Source organism: Daucus carota, chromosome 3, assembly GCF_001625215.2.
Source record: "Daucus carota subsp. sativus chromosome 3, DH1 v3.0, whole genome shotgun sequence".
In the NCBI taxonomy this organism is placed as follows: Eukaryota; Viridiplantae; Streptophyta; class Magnoliopsida; order Apiales; family Apiaceae; genus Daucus; species Daucus carota.
This window is the reverse complement of record NC_030383.2, coordinates 7,389,687-7,411,350: the sequence shown is the minus strand read 5'-3', so window position 1 is coordinate 7,411,350 and position 21,664 is coordinate 7,389,687. Positions and strand designations below refer to the sequence as shown.

At 33.0% G+C, this 21,664-nt stretch overlaps 2 protein-coding genes across 7 annotated transcripts; one reads left to right on the top strand and one right to left on the bottom strand.

Annotated features, from left to right (window-relative positions):
- Positions 1–1,088: 1,088 nt before the first annotated feature.
- Positions 1,089–3,209, bottom strand: LOC108210582 (zinc transporter 11). The gene is made up of 3 exons (XM_017381926.2): positions 2,713–3,209; positions 1,883–1,941; positions 1,089–1,759 (listed from the first exon to the last, which is right to left on the bottom strand). The coding sequence occupies exons 1-3, from the start codon at positions 3,176–3,178 to the stop codon at positions 1,235–1,237; spliced, it is 1,050 nt and encodes a 349-aa protein (XP_017237415.1). The 5' UTR covers positions 3,179–3,209; the 3' UTR covers positions 1,089–1,234.
- A 5,538-nt stretch (positions 3,210–8,747) lies between these two features.
- LOC108215135 (uncharacterized) lies at positions 8,748–21,296 on the top strand. Of its 6 annotated transcripts, none has more exons than XM_017387489.2 (15): positions 8,748–8,855; positions 9,038–9,103; positions 10,670–10,794; positions 10,898–11,031; positions 15,333–15,371; positions 15,466–15,558; positions 15,925–16,041; positions 16,418–16,513; positions 16,855–16,968; positions 17,914–17,967; positions 18,043–18,090; positions 19,258–19,408; positions 19,904–20,069; positions 20,367–20,436; positions 20,878–21,296. In XM_017387489.2, exons 3-15 carry the CDS (start codon positions 10,716–10,718, stop codon positions 21,130–21,132), a joined length of 1,416 nt encoding a protein of 471 aa, XP_017242978.1. In that variant the 5' UTR covers positions 8,748–8,855; positions 9,038–9,103; positions 10,670–10,715; the 3' UTR covers positions 21,133–21,296. The 6 variants fall into 6 exon arrangements, with proteins under 6 accessions (XP_017242978.1, XP_017242977.1, XP_063946578.1 ...); XM_017387488.2 differs by having other exon boundaries at positions 8,754–8,872; XM_017387491.2 differs by having other exon boundaries at positions 8,790–8,855; positions 9,021–9,103.
- The last annotated feature ends 368 nt before the right edge of the window (positions 21,297–21,664 follow it).

The window sequence follows — 21,664 nt, the reverse complement described above, 5'->3', positions numbered from 1 at the left end:
TTTAAAAAGTTTTTTAATGTAAAGAAATGAATGAGAAGATCAAATAAGAAAAGAGTAAAGAATCTGGTGGGACAGAAAGAATATCTTATTTAATTAGGATATTTGGCCCAAATTTAAAAAGTGAAATATGAGAGAAGCAGATGACTGGGAAATTTTTCTCTCTTTTTTTTTTAAGATAATCTGTTTTATTTAAGATACTCTTCATGATTTCAAAAAAAGCGACTCTTCATAAATAAATTCTTATTTTTAGAAAAAATAGTAAGTTAATAAACAAATATATATTTTTATTTGAAAATAATTATTTTTTTATTGAATAATGAATAAGAACCATTTTAGTAATATTAAATATTAATTTCTAAAAAGGTAAATAATATAAAAATTATTAAAAATCGTTTTCATTTTCGGAACGGCTTTTTAGCCAAACACCACTATCATACAAATATCACTATTTGCTGAATGATATGTGATTGCAATTTATTCAGATGTTCTGATATCAGCCCAGCACAAGTGTGGGAGAGGAAGAACTTCCACAGAAATGACAGAAAAAACTTAAAGGCGTTGATGTATACTCTGTACTTGCATTTCATTCAGGGCTATCGAATTCGAGGGGATCAACATAATAAAGCAATGAAAGTGCAGCAAGCCAGCAAGTAAGAAGAATATCAGAGTATTTTTACTTCTGGTTCCGGCGAACAATGATTTCTTTGCTTCTGTTGGAAGTGGAATGAATAAGATTGTTCTTCAGTAGTGTGCTGCTCAATGCATTGCGACAAACACATTCTGCAAGTCGATGCTTGATAACTTGTGCACGCGGGATTATGACTTCGAATGTAAATAATTTCCTTGACCGAGTTCTCATCTACTTTTGCAGGATGTTCAATGCGAGATATTGCAGGCCTTGTTAGGGTGTCACTTTGCAGGATGTTCAATGCAAGATATTGCAGACCTTGTTAGGGTGTCACTATGCGCAGAAACATTGTTTACAGCATCTTTGCTGCATATTCTGTTGCATCGACTAGGCTGTTTGGCACACAATCTATAGGGCATTTAAGCTGTTATTGGGACACCAGCATAACATAGGGAGTCAATTTACTAAAATCGTATCCTTCATAACTTCAGCAAACCACCAAACAGGAAATAAGCAATTGTACATTGTTATCTTTGCACTCTTAGCTAAGCAGTAATCAAACTGTTTCAGAAATAGTATATCTATTGAATAATTTGCAAATACAGTTTATGTGTCCCATATCATCACTACAGCAATCACCGCAACACCCAATGTGACTGCCAAGAATCTGTAATGTGGAGTGTCGACCTTCACAGACTTCAGGGGGGCGTAACCTTTGGTTAGCAGATGATTAATAGATACATGGATGAAAACACCACAGGCTAAGCCCATAGATATGGCAAAGATCCAATCTGCCACAGCACCCTGAGTTGTGGCATCTATTACAATTCCAATGGCGACACCAATTGGACTTGAAATGGCGAAGGCAAAAGCGTATGCCACACATGATAAGAGAGGGCGGTCAGGAATCATTCTAAGAAGTGCTATTCCCATTGCAATGGCTGCAAATATCTTGTGCAAAGATATTGTCCAGAGGGCTTTCCAAGCATCAGCTTTAGTATCTGCAATTCCGATGGCTATCCCCTCAAAGACAGAGTGAAAGCATAATGCAAAAATCAATAAGATGCTGTCTCCAACAGAAGAAGCACTGGCCACTGGGGCATTCACAAAGTGGTTGGTTGAATGATGACCCTGGGAAAGCAGAGAAACAGGTATATAAATATACTGTAGCAAATCGTCAACTACGAGCAAGAAATCATTGCAGATCAAAAAGTCAATTAAAATTTCTGGTGCAATAGCCTTTCTCATTCTTACCTGTAATTGTGAAGATGACACAGGTATTTCGGTGTCATCGCGTTTTTCACTCTGATCACCTGCAGAATTATCAACATATAACTTAATAAATGATAATACCAAACAGATTGGTGAAACATCAAGTCAAACATATTTAAGGATAGAGTAAAAACACATGTAAGGTATTTGCGGTCATGTTACAATTTACTAGATCATTTTAACCTACAAAATCTACAAACCATTTACAAATCAGCAATAGTAGTACTGTATACAGTCTTTGTAGTTTGTTTTTGATCCAACTCATCTATATACAATAAGCTCATGTTGCAGAGCAAACCATCTTTTATCACACACTCTAGAAACAAAGTTCAGATCAGAGGTCAACTCATTACAAATCTCAAGTCTTGGTAAAAAAAAGTTGTAAAATGAGTAGTATATACTTGAAGGAATTCTTAAATATGACCAAGCTTAAGCGATAACCGCAACCACAATTCTATAAGATCCGAATGAGGATTATGCAATACTAAAATTTTTGCTAATTTTTTTTTTAGATCAACCAAAAATCAATAAACACATGGCTAGTTTCAAGAATAATATGAGCTAAAAAAATCACACCGGTACGCAGGACAGCCTGATAAATTTAGATGCAAATAACTATTAACCCGAATGTTGTGGTTGGCCGGGGTAAATGAATCTGGAAAGATCGGAATTTCATTCCTTCTTCCGTTCCATTCCTTACACCTTACACCCTATATCAGATATCACAACCCCGAAGCAGAAAATCTATTCGCATCCAAATAAATTCTCATTTTAGATACATGAAACGAAAGAGCCGAATGAGAAGAACAGACCTTGCAGCTCAACATCATTAGCCGAAACACTCGTGGTCTTCTGCTTGCCATAAACATAAGAAATAACAGAATCAGCCAGCATGGTCAACAAGTAACCCGCACAAGCCAACATAAACGCAAACGGGTACTCCTTATCACTCAAATCCTCAAAAGTCTCATTCGCATCGCTCAAGAAATGCATAATCGCCGTGCTCAAAAACACCCCGCCAGCAAACTGAGTCCCCAGAACCAGAAACCCCTCGTTCCATTTCATAAAATACGGCGAAATCCCACCCACAAAAGTCCCCACAAACACCAGTATCAAACACCATATCTTCACCAGAATCAGCGATTTGTTTCGCAGATCAACCGGCTCTGAGTCATGCTCATGGTCCTCGTCGTCGCCGCCGCCGCCGTGAGCGGTGGCCGAGACGAAGAGGAGACAGAGGAGAAGGAGGGTCTTGAACAAGAGGTGAGATGAAGACATTGGAGATGTGCATTGTGGAAATGTAGGGTTTGAAATTTATATAGAGATTACCATAACAAGGCAGAACATACAACTATTGTACTGCATTAATCTGACAAAGACAGAATTAGTTGTACTTCAATACAAATCAACATATAAAATTCTCCGACTTTGTACTGCATAAGCTACTCCACCTTGAATTTTCTATATAAAAAATTCGCTTATATTACTCGCTGCATGCCTGAATACATCTGCATTCACTCCGTCTCATATTCATTTTAGTTTTAAAAAAAAATTGATGAAATAATTAAAAATAATTGTTTTTTTATTTTATGAAATTGGAATCGGAAGTTATAATATTAGAAAGATTAAATATACTTTTGGTGATATGATTTTTTATTTTTTTTTCAATTATATAATATATATATATATATATATACATCTGAAGAAAATTATGATCAATTTAACTAGTTAAAAATTGAAATTATACATATAATTAGACACAGATGGAGGAATATTTTTATATATAAGCATTTTTGATATATATACATATATTTTTTAACAAGGTAATTGTCTTATTTTGAACAGGATAGAATAGTGTATAGTGTATACGATATTATAACATGATTAAACCATGTATAGATCAAAATGATGGTGTTATTGACCTTGCTAAGTGGCGTCACGATCACATAATATCATTATTATATCCTGAAGATTGCTTTTGCTTCTCCATAAAACATAATGATAGTACTTTTTAGAATGTGTTATTGGAATATCTTCCTAATTTAAGCATTTCAATGAACTTTTTTCTTTCTCTGATGATAATATTCTGAGTAAAATTCTCGAATAATACGCATAATTTAAAAATTGTCGATTCGATCCAAATCATTCACTTGCTTTAACTAATCATGCTATGGATCTGGGAGCATCAACTCGGTTCCTGTGGGCTTTTGAGGATTATTTCTGAAAAATATTTTGTCGATTATTTTTAAATCCAATTAATTATAGCTTTTTTTTAAACTAGTATAATAAATTTAATATGTTATATATTATATAAATATATCTCATTAGTCGTTCCGATTAATCTCCAGTTATCCTACTAATTGCTAGGCGGTGACTTCACCCGTTAATTTTAGTTCTCATTTTTACCATATTAATGGTAAATATACATAATTGATTATCAACCAATAACTATAATATCAGATAATTTAATTAATGAATTATAATTTTAGACTAACTATAGTCCGCTGTTTAAGTGGAAGCTTTACCGAAAAAATTCAGAGGTTTTTCTTTTGAGATATTTGTGGCAAGGTGGGCAGGGAATAAATAGAGTCTGAGAGGGGAGACTTTGAAATATCAAAGATAGAAGTCACGGCGATATATGTGGTTATGGTATGCCTCGACTTGTATGTCTGAATTTTTCAACAAAGACATACCGACAGCGATATACACTTAATACAATTGCTAGTGTCTAATTGGTGTTTGTAAAAAATATTTTGGTGCTCGTAAATCAAAAGTTTGCGGATGAAATTGAGAGGTATACATTGTTGATAACAGGAATCTTGTACTCAAAAAAGTTTAGAATTATTAATCAGGATAAAAATATGTACATTTATCAAGTATTCTGAGTGTTTTGAGACAAAAAGTCGTTGAAACTTCACAAAATTCTAAAAATAAAACATCTCAATCTCTTCTTCTTCTTTTTTTAATCAGGATTCACCGATGCAAAGTCCAAGATTATTTTTTTTCTTTTAATTTGGTCGCATTTTTATTAACAATACTCTCCAAATAAGGATTTTTATCTTTCAAAATTTTGTTTTTGTTTGATAAATTTTTTTGTGGGTGAATTTTGCTCTTGATATATTTGAATTTTGTTTGTCATCTCCGTGGAAAGGGTGGGTGTTCAAGTGTGATTCAATGTTAAGGACGACAGATCTGTCATATTTTTAAGAATTTGATTTAGCGATAAAAATTTATATGATATTGCAATTACGACCACTGGTTGCAGTGAATGCAATACGCGTACGTATATCAATTTCAAAAAATCGCTTGATTAAATATTAGATTAATGAGTGATATAATCTGTTTTATATTTATTCGACTCGATTGTTTTTTAGATGTTGTATGATTTTTTATTATTAAATTAGTTTCTTTCTTTTAAAAAAATCAAGATCAAGATTTAATACGATAATTTGTTTACGGAAAAATTATCAAGAATATGGTGATCTTATATAGATTGATGACTAAAATTAAAGGGAATAGTAGATTATTTTTTTATGTCTGTGACTGTAACATCCCGAATTTTCGGAATATTAAAAACTAATTTCACAACATAAATACTATCATTACTTAAATCAAAATTACAAAGGTGACTACTACAAATGCGCAGCTAACGGAAGTCCAAAAGTCAATCCAAATCTAACATCACTGAACTCCAAATCCAATGCACATCAACTCGTTCTTAAATCAAACCTGAAAAACTGTAAAAGGGGATGAGCTACACAGCTCAGCAAGTAACAATTTGACCAACAATTAATCTCGAAATAAGTGGGTGTTTTTATAAAACATTGTTCCTCAAAACAATAATAATTTTTAAAACACTTGTAAAAACAAATCCAACCCACAGTTTATATTTTAACAGCAAACAGAATTTAAAACAGAACAGAAATAAAAAATCTTATAAATACCACAGTCTTGCTCTACGGCCACACTTTCCCAGTGACCGGGATCTTATTCTTATTCTTTCGTCACACTTTCCCAGTGACCGGGATCTAAAGTTCAATAATCACGCGCCCTTAGCAGGTATCTAAAGTTGCACACTTGTGCGCCTACTAAAGGTATCTAAGGCTAGTTCCGGAACTATAGCGTAAATTACGAACGGGTTCGAAACGTAGAGACTGGGTCTTCAAAGATTCTCATGTCTTATATCTTATAAATTTCGAAACAAAATTCTTATATCTTATAACAAAAATCTGAAATTTGCGAAATCAAAATATCCTTTCGAAAATAAAAGTAAGTCAAAAGGTACTTACCTCAAAGTCGACACTTAAAATCCGAAATTAATAACCCGAACAAAGCCTATACATTTAATTAACAAACAAAACATAATTAACATGTAGTACTCCTTAAACAATCAAGAGCAAGGCACATAACAAGTCTTAACAAAATTCAAACTTTAGCAACTAATAGCAAATAACACAATGCAATTATTGAGTAAGATAAATAACATGCATGCTGTTACAAATCTCAATATTATCCAAAGATAGCTTCTGAATATGAGAATAAAGTCAACTGGAGAATTAAAGAACATTCAATAAGGATTCCAAAATTACCAGATTCATAATAAACAGACAGATAACGAATTAGTTATGAATTTTAGAAGTTCAAGTAACACAGCAGAATTTTACTCAGGAGCAGTTTACATTCAAAGCAGATTTTGACGAAGCAAACAAACTGATCTCAACTAGACTATAACTAAACACTTAAAGATCATTCTCAGAGGTTTCAGAATTGGTAAAGATCACAATTTTATGGCAAATAACGAGGAAGATATGAATTTTTAAACACGGAACAACTCAGCAGAAAAGTATAAACAGCCCTGAATCTTTATAAGTCAGTTTAGACAATTAAATCAATTTAAACAACAATTGGGTATGACTGATAACGAAAGATTATATCTCAAGATTTTCAGATTGGTATCACGAGTAAATTTTCGACATACGATCAATTTATAGCGAATTTTTGAACATGGGAAAAAGTTTCGCGACTAAGAACTGAAGGGTAACAAAGAATGTGATTTTAAGCATAGATACACTGCTAATTCTGAAATACGTCATGAGACACGAGTTGTATATAACGAAAGGAGCTTTTCAGAATGTCCAGAATCAACAAAATCCGATCAATTTTCAATTTACTACGATTTTTACAACCCAACTGATTCACAGAAAATACTATATACGAATTTCAACATAAACAAATAGACAAACAAGATATATTCACATCAAATACACATGATAAGAAGCAAGAAATCAATATCTCAAGTCAACATATACGTGTTATAATCAAAGAGAAAAAGAGAGCATACCCGTCCACGTAAATTACTGTACGACTTATTCGAATTCTAAAGGGGTTCTTATATAGCACATAAAACCTAATCGTAAATAGGAAGTTCCAAACCTGAGTCACAATTTTCTCCACCTCATAAACCAATTTCCAAATATAAGGTTTTCTAAAAAAGATTTCGATTTTTGAAAATATTTCTACGCTTCTTTCCATTAATAAAGAATTCTCTCTATTTTATTATTCAAATAACTAACACAAAATAAATTCTAGAAGCTTCCAATTAATACTAATATCTAAATACATAAATACAAACAATCTAAATCTAATATCTAACTCATAATAGCAATACTAATTAAATAAAATATTTAAATAAATAAATAAAATCACAGGATTTTACAGTGACCTTTGATCCCTTTATAACGTCTATTTTCGGCTTGGGAAGTGAGAGAGGTTTGTTTAACAAAAGCAATCATATTAACGTATCTCATATGGGTTAATTATCTAAACATATTATTGCAAATACTAGAAGTTATAATTTTTTATTTAGTCATAGTAACATTCAAAAATAATGTGTGAAACTCTATAAGTAATTTTTTTACTGCTTGTATTCATATTTCGAGGTACTTGATATTTATGATGACTTCAGTGACAATCTTGATACCGTTTTCAATTTAGTGACCATGATGCATTAAATTCACTTCAATAACCAAATAGATAATTAACCCTATCTCATATCTCATGTGCTTGGTCGAGTGACACTCAATATAATTATTATGAAAAAAATTGTTTATTGAGCATCATAAAACAATTTTTTTTAGATTTGGACTTGACCCAATTCATCCGCATCTTTTGATTATACATATATACTCACATATACATATATACAATATTATGTGTATATACTACAGATCAAGATATATTTATAAATTTTATAGAAAATAAAATATAATATGATTAAAGGTGTTTATTTGTATAATAAGGTTACTGTATCTATAGATCGAATTATATGTAAAATTTATAATAAATTAAATAGATAATAAAATGAAAGGTGTGAATTTATTTAGAAAAAATTGGAAAATGAATTCAACAACCTGAAAATTATAATCAAAGTAGTAGGGTTTCAGAATTTTATAATAAGACTTTTAATAGAGTTTTTTTAAGAAAGTTATTCAGATATTTTTATTATTCGTTATAAGACATGACGTGTTTATTATTTTTTGTTAAATAATGTTATATCGACAATTTCATAGTCATTTTATTATCTTCCCCTAGTTCTTTTTAATATGTAAAATACATCATTTTCTAATAATTGGGAGTTAAAAATATTCATAAATTAATTATATATTTACTAAAATTTATCTTTTACAAAACACGTACATGTCACTAAATGTGAAAAATATATCTAAATCAATAAATATGTGAAATAATTAATAAATATATCTAAAAAAATTAACAATCACAAGTAAGAAATGAATTTCTTAGCTAATTAATACTAGTAAATATTTTTTTTCCTCGAGATGATACTAAAATTTTAATTTCTCGTTTAACCGTAAGTTGTAAAAAAGAGTTACAGATCACAATCTCACTGATAGTAGCAGGGTTTGATAGTAGCAGATCGAAAGAGCGTATCAGATCGGTCAGATCCACAATCTTGTACACATAATCTTCTTAATCTTCATTTGTTTCGTCAATTGATGTTTATAAAATCGCGTTTCAATTTGAATATCACAAGTGTTATTAGTGTCAGATATAAACATGTTTTAGAAATTACTGATGGTTCTGTGTTGCCACTGATATTTAGAAATTGAATATATCCAGTTTGCTGGTGACTGATCACTATAGTTTCTCGAAGAAACGGCCGGAAAGTGATGTAAATGATTACAGGTGAATTGAGGAAACTATTTTTTTTCGTGCAATTATATGGCGTTATGTTCATTTTTGCGTAATTGCAGATTATATTTGTATACCTTGACAATTGGTTTACTTATGCGGCATGCTGTTGAGGCCTATAGAGTTTCGATTTAATTCTGGAGAATCTTGACAAGAAAATTTGTTACAATTGCTGACTACGTGTAGTGATATAGACGCTTGTGTAACTGTGGGGAGAGCAATGTGCTGGAGTCTTGTTATGTAGGTAGTTATGACTAGAGTGACAGTGCTTAAGTCTTAATGCTGACATATATGTCTAAGTTGAAGCAGAGGGTTCCTTTACAAACCCGGATTGCCTTATAAAAAAATGAAGTAAGCTATTATACGAGTTAATAATGGTATACTATATCTTTTGCTCCCATCTGTATAAGTCACGGGATCATGTAAGAATGACAATTTGATATAATGGTTCTTTATGTTAAGTTTTCTCAAGCATATCACACAAGACGAAGTATTTTCTGCAATTCGCTAAGTTTGCGTTCCTTTGGATGGAATTAAATAAGGAGACAATGGAATGAAAAAAAAAAAAATTTGATGGAGAAAGAAGAGAGTATGAAAAAATAGTGACTATATATGAGCGAGTCTGAATTTCTATGATGAAGATTGTAGGGAAACATGATGTTGAAGTGGAATGAGCATTCCTTCTAAACATGTGGGTTGGATTTTTAGTTAAAATAGTCTGGAATGGAATGAATTAAGGAATCAAAATTATAGACCATTTCTCTAATCACTCCTAATTTAGAATACAAATTTCATTTCATTCTCTCCGCATTCCATTCCATCCAAATGAACACAGCCTAAGTTTGTGCGCTACACTGTTAAGTTATTGTTCTATCCTAATCTACTTGCAACTGTAATAGAGCCAAGCCAGGAGTACATTTTCTTAGAGGTACTCAAGTTCATGTTAAATGAAGCAAGCCGAGATAAGCCTTCATATTAAAGATGTTTTCCCTTGTTTTTACCTCTAATCACCATTAAACAAGATGCCACAAACAGAGTCCAAGCTTAAGCTTTTAGCATTTTATGTGTTATAGTAAATGAGCTGAAGCAGACAGTAAATTGGTCCAAATTGTAGGCCATTTGTTCAATTTATAGACAGCTGAAAGGTCTTCTTTGAACTCTGCTGAATTAGTAGACTTGATTTTATACGAGATTTGCTATGAATTGCTTTTTTGGCTCTTTGGTGGCCTTGGATCCGTATATCATTGTGATCATTTCTCAACTCCACGTCGCCTTTTACTTTTCATGTTGACCTTTTCAAAATTAGCTCAAAAAAACAAAAAAAAAAAAAAAAAACTAGTTCAAGTGAATGTATTATGCTAGATTGCTGGTAACACGTACAATGTTGCATATAAGATAGAAAAATATGCATATACATGTTTCACCATTTACCAGTATTATTTCTCTCTCTATAGATATGATAGGTAGAGTTTTGTAAATGGGTGGATTTATTAAGCAAGGCTGTTTTCTTTTTGTTATATGTGTAAAAAAATACTAAACTTGTCATACATGTGATTTCAGGAACCACTTATAGGAACAGTAACACAGTAGTTTCTTCTTCTCATCTATGTTTGGAGGTAATGTAAGTCCTGCTAATAGTCCTCATCCACGAAAGCCTGCAAGCAGATCTAGGGTCTCTGATTTAGGTAAAGAACTTTAACACCACAAAGTGCAAAAGTATATCATGGTATGCATGAAGTCCTTGGTGCTTAACATATATTTTTCTTAATATTTCTAAAATACTTTCAGGTATTAGCGATGGTGGAAGTAGCGGAGAAGAAAATATATTGCGATCAGTAGAATCATATGATATGAAAGGTGTGACGACACCATTGGCTAGTGCAGCAGTAATGCCCTCTCCAATATTACTTTGGAGACTTAAGGTATCCATCACTTGACATCTGAAATTTTGTGCTGCTTACGCTTATGCGCATGGTAAATTGTATCCTAGAACCACATTTGCCACATTTAAACACTGAGGCTGCATTCACTTGGATGAAATGAAATGGGGTGAGAATGGAATGAAATGTGTACTCTTATTTGGGGGTGATTGGAGAAAATGTATATAATATTCATTCCTTTAATCATTCCATTATAACCTATTTGAACTAAAAATTTAACCCACATGTTTTGGAAGGAATTCTCTTTTTCACTTCTTCATCATTTTTCCTATAATCTTCATCATAAAAGATTTAGACTCACTCATATTTAGTCACTATTGTCTCATGTATTCTTCTTATTCCATTAAACTTGTTTATAATTGTTCATTCCATTCTCTCCTCATTCCATTTCCAAACTGAACGCAACCTTAGACGAGTGACGGTAAACTATTGTGCATCACCAGACAAAATGCCTTACCAATGTCACCCAGAGATTGCGATAATGACACCTTATGGCTTATGCCAAATTGTTTATAATTTTATACTATAATAAACCCTTCTATCTTAAAAAAAATAAGTTCTAAGATCATCTTGGAAGTCGGAGCTTGTTATTAAAGAATGTTGTAAATATCACAAGCTTTGATTTTATGTTGTGTTTCTTTAGCAGTTTCTCATGGATGTAAATTGCAACTTGACATAATTTCACACTTGTGGTATGTAGACATGATTAATAATCACTACTGACTACTGTAACCGTATAGTGGAGTTCTGCGGTTGAAGTTGTTGGCAGCAGAATAATGGTATCATATGAGAAGGTGATCATCATTGTACAACTGTAATGAAGGCTGTCTATTTAACTCACGCACAATAAGGGTTTGGAGTGTTGCTCAAATAAGCTAAACCTTACTCATCTTGAGTTAAAATAGCTCCAGTCCCAGCATAAAAAGCATCTGTCTTCTCTTTATATCTTTTGGTATAATCTAGTAAGGCTAATGCTGGGTTTTGATTTAGAGCCTGCTTAGGTTTTCTTAAAGGCCTTTGGTAATTCATATATCACCTCTTTGTAGTGTCACAATGATTACATAGTCCTACATAGATTCTATATAGCCGTTAGGTACTTAGGTCCATAATTTCCATTAATTTTTACAGTTCTAGGTTGAAGCCTCCTTAAAACATTTTCTTTACTTGTAAGGTTTGTGCTGCTGCTTTCGGTCTGTCAATGTGTTCCAAATAAGACAACTTATTCTCAACAAATTCAGATGTGTTTTATTGACAACTAACACAGTGTTTCCCCTTAACATTAGATCTTCCGGAAATGCACTAGGCGTGAGTTTGAATTTTGAGAGTATTCTGATCTGTTATTATGGAAGTCAAAGCCAAGTCCTTAATCGACCCAAAGAGTTGGTTTATTGGATATAAACTGTTTTCCTAAGTTCTCGTTCCTTGAGTTTTCTTAATGATATACCCAATCCTCATGCCTAGCTTAATGATAAATTATTTTTCGTTCAAAGGTACAGGTGTACAAAAAAGAAAAAACTTGTATATCTCAAACGTGAGATCGTTAATTTACACCGAAATTCAATTACCTATTTACAATAAATCAAGAATTTGAATAAGAAATTACAGGTTTTACAATTCTAAATACCATTTTCACCGCAAACTTCTTCTATTTGTCATTCATTTGACAAGAAAGAATATCTATGACATACTTATGGCCAACCCTGCCTTTAAATCTTTATGATGCTTAACACTGGACGCAACTTGTTATGCTACATTATCTTTTATTTTCTGCTCAGTTGATTCTGATGCAGATTTTTCCTGCACATGAAGGGATTATAGCCAAAATGGGCCACTCCTTTCACTCATCATCTTCAAGAAGGGATGTTACTGTATTGTTATCAGCTAGAGCCAGTGACCATTCCCTTTTAGCAAGGGCACCCTAAATAAGGCTAAAGCACAAGCTTACACTGGCAAGAGCCTTGACCAAGTCAGTAAACTTTCACCCTCTATTTATCCAAGTAAATTCCAGGCATGTGAATTGATCGAGCAAGTGACTCCCATTCTTAGCACCACATATTCTATACCTCTAATTTTCATTTAAAAGCCTCATCAAACTTGGTAGATGACAAATCCTCCATTTCAGTTTCCACAAAACCATCCCTATGAGTGTTTCCGTGCTCTTCGAGGGCCTACTAATTTTCATCATGACAGTCACATTCACATAGCTCCTCTTGGTCTCTTTTAAGCTCCTTCTTTATTGGGAGGCTTTGATAGTCTTAGACTTACTTGCAATAGCTGCAGAGTTTGTGCTACGTAAAAAGTAGAAGCCTTCATAGTTCATACTGCAATTTAAGTGACGAGCTTTCTTTTGTCACCATGAAAGTGTTACAGGCGTAAGAGAAATTCTTTAATGTTGTTAACCTTTTTACCTATGCTGTACACTCTACTTGGATACACAATTCCTGTGGGGGGAAATTGAAGATGGTATAAATAACAAGTCATAATGTATTTCCTTTCTTTACCTCAAATAGAGGAATTAAAGTGAAAGCTAAAACATAGGTCAAACTGATGTCGGGGTTTGAAGAATATCTGAAGTTGGCATGGTTGTCATGTCGGTCGACTAGTCGACTAAGCGGTGAATGGATGTCGACTCAACATGTCGACTAGGTGAATGTCGATATTTCGGTCGCTTGGTCGACTAAGCGGTCGACTAGTCAACGACTAGTCAACTAGTAGAGTTTGGGCCACCGACTAGTCGACTGTTTTCTGCAATTTGCTTTCTGCATAAATTTTGTTATTTGTTTACTGTACTGCCACATCACATCAGTATCACATAATTGATATTTATCAATTGTTATCTTGATACATATTTTACGTGATCTTGAGTACTTTGCTTTGTTGTTAACTATTTTCGCTTTTCCATCATTCTCTTTAAGTGTCCGGGTCTTAATTCCTTAGAATCTGAAATAAAATATTATGGAAGGTACATAATACAAATATATGTGTTTATATGTATATAATATATTTTTAATTGATAATAAATATAAATATTTTTTAGCGACTAGTCTATGACTAGTCCACGACTAGTTGACTAGTCGACTGGCGGGAGGTCTATCGACTCGCCTCGACTCATCGACGTGACAACCATTAAAGTTAGTGACAACACCAACTTTGCAAGTGTGGTAAAATAAGGTTAGAACTAATTAGTAATGAATGCATTTTTTGGTCTAAGCAAAACACTGATATTTTAATCAAATGTCAATGTTATAGAACTTGCGATTATTGATAGGGAAGTAGTATATGAACTATGCATGAATTATAAAATTTGTTATATCCTGATACTTGAATATAAAATAAGGTTCTTTGAACGTATAAACAAACTTTCAAGCTGTGGACACCTTTGTTTGTATATTGCTCTTAGGTGCAATTGTGCCTTTTAGTGGGATTGTGTCCCTTAGTAGGATTCTTTTGGTGGTCCGTAGGTGACCATTGAAAATATTAGATCTATTCAGTGGCTGTTGCTAAAACGTCAATGTTTTGGGGGAGTGACAAGGCTCAGTTTTAGGTTTTCTCCTGAGCGGAACATCCAATTTTTTGATGCTTGGTTTTCATATAGCTTTTTGGCTAGTGATGATTAACTTTTTGTTAGCAGTATTAATGGAATCTTATAGATTGATTTGGGTAAAACTAGAAAATATGAAAAATCTGACGATGAACATTGACCAAGGCAATAGATAGCTTGATTATGTTCAAAGTTCAAACTGTTAGGGCACCATTGGAACCCTAAAATTGTTGATTGTTTATTTATTTAAAAGATATAGATTGAGACCTGAGACAGAATATTGTGGGAGAAAAGGGGCAGCTTGAAGAACGGTGTAATCATTTGAACAATTTTCAAAAATCTCAAATGCCTTTACCAATTTGATCGTTTGGTTATGGCTTGTATACTCCCACAAGGAAAACTAGTGATGATTCTAGACCGTATCAATGTAGCATCATGGGCCTGATATAGGCAGATTTAATCCTGTTGGTAAGATTCATCTAGCTGTCAAGAGCAACTGCAACTCTAATGCCTAAAGTGCATTTATGTAATCAGGTATTAGTATCTGTAAAATTACTTAAATAAATGGAATCTGAGATAACATGAAATATATTAGATCTAAACAACATGTATTATATTTGGTCATATATCGAGTTATGATTGGATATATGTGAGGTCTACTATCAGTGAGTTGAGATTTTTGGTTATGATCAACTATTATGTAATGTGATATTAACATTAATATTAGCTATGCTGATTTCAGGTGTTACTATTGGTCATATGGGGTTATGTTTGCTGTAAGGTTAGTTCTGTTGCTCTTACCTTTATCTTTTTATCTTGATGCATTATGACACAAAGGAAGTTCTAATAACTGCACGCATTCACTTCATATACAGGTTGGATGGGGTTCGGTTATGAGAATGAGTGTAGATCTTCGGGATTTGTTTTTATATGAGGCCTTTTTATATTACAATCCTCTACTTCTTGTGGTATTGTACTTCTGTACATTTATAAACAGTAGCTCTGTACTTTTATAAACCTGACTAATTATTATATTTTGTACTCCCTCTGGTCCTTAATATAAGACGCTTTGACCTACTGCACATTTTTTTAGGAGCTTTGACCACATATATAAAATCAATATTTTATAAATTTTCATTTTCTCAATAAAAATATAACATAAATACTATTATTCAGAAAAAGAAAAATTTAAAAATATTAATTTTAGCTATGCGGTCAAAGCTCCTCAAATTGTGTGTAAAAAGTCAATGTGCCTTATATAAAGGACCAGAGGGAGTACTATAATTTACATCATTTTCTTCTGTTAATAATGTTATGTGATCTTGGTGTTGCAGACTATGATGGTCTGGCTTTGGGGCATAAATTTGTGGGTCTTTTTTCAAGCCAATATTAGTTATGCAACGATTTTTGAGCTCGATCAAAATCACCTTACCCATAGAGAAATATGGAAGGTACACTGCATGACAGTTATGACATAGTTAATTGAGAGAAACAACTCTTAATTGTAATATCCTTCCTTTTCAAACAGTTTGTACTCTGGTTTGAGCTTATATGATTTGTGTGCTATATATTGCTTAAAACTCTAAAAAAATTTCTTCCTTCCCATCTCTAATTAGGTTACAGAAATGATGCTCTGTTTTCTTTTTTCCTATGAATATAGTTTGGTGTTATGAGACATTTGGTGTAGAAGCATGTGCATAGGTTTATTACCTCTTTCTTGCATATACATGCCTCTTGGACTTTTATGTCCAGGCATTACATAGTTTAACTTTTAGTAATAGGAGCAGGTTGCAGGATTTACTCATCAAATTCATCACTTTCTTGCAGTGTGCAACCTGGATGACAATCATTGTTCCAAGTAGTATGACGGCTTATCTTTATCTGTATTCACACGGAGAAGTTCCCCTGGCTGCATTTCAACCAGTGTAATAGATGCCTCCTCTTTGTTCAGACAATTATAATGTCTTTTTTGTTCAATATGTTGGTTGAATATATGACACATCACTGACTTTTGACATCAGAAAATGTATGTACAGTAGTAAATTTATGTTATTTCTGAACTGAGGGCATGAATCTAGATAACCACATATCTGTAGATATTGATGTTACAGTCCAAGACTGTTGCATTTACATTTCTTTTAGATATTTGACATGTTTCTACTGCCATTACTCAGCAGAAGGGATTTACTGGTAGGGTGTTAGTTTGTGTGTAGCAGCGAGTATCTTTATATGTACTGTGTACTATAACATTTACTCAATTGCAGGTGCTCTTGTATGCTGCTGTTGCAATGATTATGATATTTCCATTTGATATTTTCTATCTGTCGTCTCGCTACTTCTTCTTGAGGACTCTTTGGCGGATAGTACTTCCTTTGCAGGCAGGTTTAGGATTATTCTTTTCTGTTGGCAAGCAGCGTCTAAGTCCCTTTGCCATAAACCAGTTATTAATCTCCAATTTTCAATTCTTTTTTGATAGACTTAATCTTTGTGCTTTTGTAATGACAGTAACAATTAGGGGATCTTTTTTTTTTTTCCTTTGATTTATAAAATAAAATATAGTAGAAGCAAAATTAAGGTTCGAACAGTCCCCCACCTGTTATAGCTCTGCCTCAGATCTGTACCGAATGAAGTCCAAAAGAGGGGTATAGACACCATTTTACATTAACTAACCATTCCAAGTAAAAGTATAATAATACGAGGGAAAAAAACTGCTAAAAAGCCTTGGAACTACTAACCTCACCACTAAAAGGAAACAATAAGTAGGCACATAAACTTGGAATCAGAGATTAATGATCACCATAGCAGGTGGATATTGATGACTTGCTTCTTAGCTCTTCTTTTGTTAGGGTGTTGTTGTAATGTTCCTAGTACAGGAATATATACTAAATGGATTTCTTGTTAATATCTGTAAATGAAAGATACAATCTACCACCTTTCTGTGCTTAATAGTTCTTTTATTGACGCAAAATTTGAATTCAAGTCCTGTACATAAATAACTAATTTGGGGGTGGATAATCCTAGATTGAAAAATAATAAAACATGCCATTTAGACATTTGTCAGTTGATGCCAAACAATATAGTGCTACCTTCTTTTCCATTTTTCACTTGCGGGTGTCAAAATTGCCTATATATGCTGCAAATGTGGTCTCTTCACACATTAAACGTGAATAACAGGGTAAGTTGTCCAGTTGATACAACCAAGTACAAACAATTTTAATCCAATTAATCTCACAAAAGCTTGAGGAAAAAATCATTTATATATCTACTGAACGGACACTGGCTCACATAACATCCTCACATTGCGCTTTTCTTGATGTATGCAGGCAATATCATTCCCCGACTTTTTTGTGGCTGATATATTGACCTCTATGTCAAAGGTAATAACATGTCCATGATAATTATTGATTCAGGTATTTTTTTTTTTTACTTGCTTTTAAATTTGTTTCTTTCAGGTTTTCTCTGATTTGGAGCGATCTGTTTGTAGGATGGTTCATCGACAGGTTTCTTTTTCTTCTATTTTTTTTATAGAAAACATTTACCTGTAAAATAAGGTTTTAGTTTAGTATTTTAATGCTCCTTTGATGTTCTGTATTACCCAGTGATCAGATTTGGGATGTTATAAATTCATTTTGGTGTGATAGTGTTTATATTTGTTTTTTAAATGCTGCCCATCATCTGCACATATTACTAAGGATATGATTGGGGACAAATTAATGAAGAGATTATAATTATATATTGGTAAGAGTTTTAGTGTTCCTTCTCATAAAGGTCAAATGTAGACTTTATTTAAGGTATTGATGGGGATTGGGGGATTCTAGCATTGATTTACGGTTTTTATTGGCATAGTTTGGGATGATTAGGAAGTAATTTGTTACATAGATCGGTTTATGTTTATCTAAATTCCCATGTAGTCCCTCCATGTTATATAATTGATTGTTGTGATAACATTATTATTCTCTCGTCATGGGTTGCAAGTTGCACGGTTTGCGCAGTTCTTGATTAGTTATTCTTCTGTTTTGCAATTAATTAACTTGAGCCTATACTTTTCTTGTTTTCTTTCCATAATCTTAGTCTTAAAATTTGCTGCTGCATTTAGCATAGCTGCATTGGACTATTGGAGTAAGAAGTTATTTATTTACTGGATTTATTTTCTATATTAGATACAATTTGTGACCCAACTGTTTATAAATTTGATTTTTGGTGGTACATTCTACTTAAATGCTGCTGTAACCCTTATTTACAGTATGGGTTGACATGCTGTTATTCTTTGGGTTTTTGCTATTAGTTATTATTCTATCCATGTTGCGGACCCAAGAAGAAAAGAATTTTTTATTTTTATTCACCAAGTTTTAGATGTTTTGTATTAGCGTCTGTGTGTAGTAGTGTAAAGATTGAATAACCTATATTTTCTGAATAAAGAAAAGATTTTTACAGAGACACATGAATACATGATATTGTTATGTATTTTTTTCTTATCGGCTGAAATGAACTTAGTGAGACTGCCACGCAAGTTCTATTTATCTCTGTCCAAGTCATCACATATCACATGGTAGTCACGCTATTAAAGTCTGCCAAGTGTGGTGAAATATAATATAGAATATCTACCACAGTTTTTGATGTCCAAAAGGCCTTCTTTCCTGATGAATATGATTCTTAAACATGTCCAGGTTGCCACCATTGCATGGTTTGAAGCAGACTCTGTTTGTGGTAGTCACGCTGTTGCAATCCCCATTGTTCTTGTTTTACCCTATATATTTCGCCTGTTTCAGTGTCTACGGCAGTACAAGGATACTGGGGAGAAAGCCACTTTACTGAATGGTGAGAATTCCACTCTAATTTGAATTTTCACTTGTAGATCATGGTTGATATTTAGGATGCTTGATAACCTAAATATAGTTAGACAGTACAACAACAGCCTATAATAACATGTCATCAAGTAAAGTTGCAATTTTGATCTTTTATTTGATCCTTAACTTCTTGTTACCAAATTGGATCACCAGGTATCTATACACCTCCTCTTTTAAGATAAGTCCGTGTAACATTGCTTAACTTTATCCTGATGAAGTCCACCCATCAGATCGGGGATATATTGTTAGCAGTAAGGATGTGTCAGAAATTTGTTATCAATGAATTTCTTTTCCATCAAGTTTTTTGTATATATGGATTTGGTGTTTTCTCCTTTGCTGCACATTATTCATTGCTTCTTCTGTATTTTTTAATTATGAACTTGCAAACTCTCTCTGATACAACGTTTGTTTCCATATTTTAGCTGTAGTAATTCTTTTCCAATAATATTTCTTCCTTTTTTTTCAGCTTTAAAATACTCGACCGCAGTGCCAGTGATTTTCCTTTCAGCCCTTAAGTATCATGTCTTCCCTGATCAGTGGACAAACATATATCGCCCTTTGTGGCTTTTGTCAAGTCTTGTGAACTCCTCATATTCTTTTTACTGGGATGTGACCAGAGACTGGGACATGAGGTACGTGATTATAATTATTTTCTGGTTGCTGATTGTTGTGAAATATCCTTGTCACTCGTGCTTCCCTAATATTATATTAACATGATATCTCTCTCCCTGCATTTTTTTTCCCTTCTGACAAAATGTATTGTTATTTTTTCAACACAACTTTTGACCTGTTGCACTTTGTATTTAATGCATGCACTGTTCGGGATTTAAGTCCATCAGTACGAAAATCATTCTTGGTACATTCGTTAGGTCTTTTTCGTGCTTTCAGATATGTGTTGGTAATTTACCTTTTTTTTAATCATGTGCCAGTGGGTTCACTCGGATCTTCAAGTTTAGCAAACTGCATCTTGTCTCACACATGTTATATGGAAGGAAATGGGTAAGGAACCAAGGATGCACTTGATTTTACTGTCAGCGAGATTGATCTCTCTCAGTCTTCACCTTTGGTTATATAGTATATACTACTTACGGGAAGAAATAAAAGCTGCAACCCTTAAAACCATGTCCTGTGTTGTATACTTATCATCTAATTATTTGCAAATTGCATATCTGATGTTCCACATTCTGTTTTTGACAGTCTTGTAAATAGTCATAACAACTATTCTACTTATACGGTAAGTATAATTACCAAAGAACTTGAAAAAAGCATTATTTGGACTCTGGTGGGTTGTCACCTTCACTTGAGCACAATCAGACAGACAGTGTATCAAACTTGATTAAAGTTTTATTTTCAATTGTCTTTCTCCAATTATAGTGACTATTTATCATAGACTCGATGTAATCTCTACTAACAGAAATATCAATGTTTCGTTATTTGCAGGTCTATTTCTGGGTGTTGGGTAGTAATCTGATTCTCCGCTGCACTTGGACCTACAAGTTATCTGCTCATCTACGTCACAACTACCTTACAGTCTTCGGAATAACCGCATTGGAGATTTTCCGAAGGTTCCAGTGGGTATTCTTTCGTGTTGAAAAAGAGGTCATCAAAATGAGCTCAAAGCAGCACATTCCACTCTCCACAATGGACAATTCTACTGAAGAAGATAAGCTACTCTTGAATGACTATAATGTATAAATAATTAAGACAGATATGCCAGCAGCTCAGCAGCATCAGAATTCAGACAATCACCATTAGTTGCATCCAAAACATAAAGTCAAGACAAACATACTCCTAATCACTTTATCTCTCACATTCAAATGATAAAATTTTGGAAGTACTATATATCAGCTGAAACATAATATATGATGTCAGTGTATAGTTGCTTACTAATGTACTAATTTAATGATTTAATAAAACCTTTTCATTTTTATTAAAATTAGATTTTTAATTTATAAACGGCCGATCTTACACAAATTTTTATTTTCATTAAAATTAGATTTTCAGTTTATACTAACCGATTTTATACAGATATTTATGCATTTCTTGTAAGATGATTTTTAACCAGATTATTACTTAATCGCCATGAAAGCCGCTCGAACTACTAATTATTAATTAATTTCGATAAATTGCAGACTTTTACAAAACTGGTTTATAATAGTAACTCGTAAACTAAGAGGGGTGTATTGGATTGGGATTTTAAAGCATTTTTTTGCATTCATGAAATCCG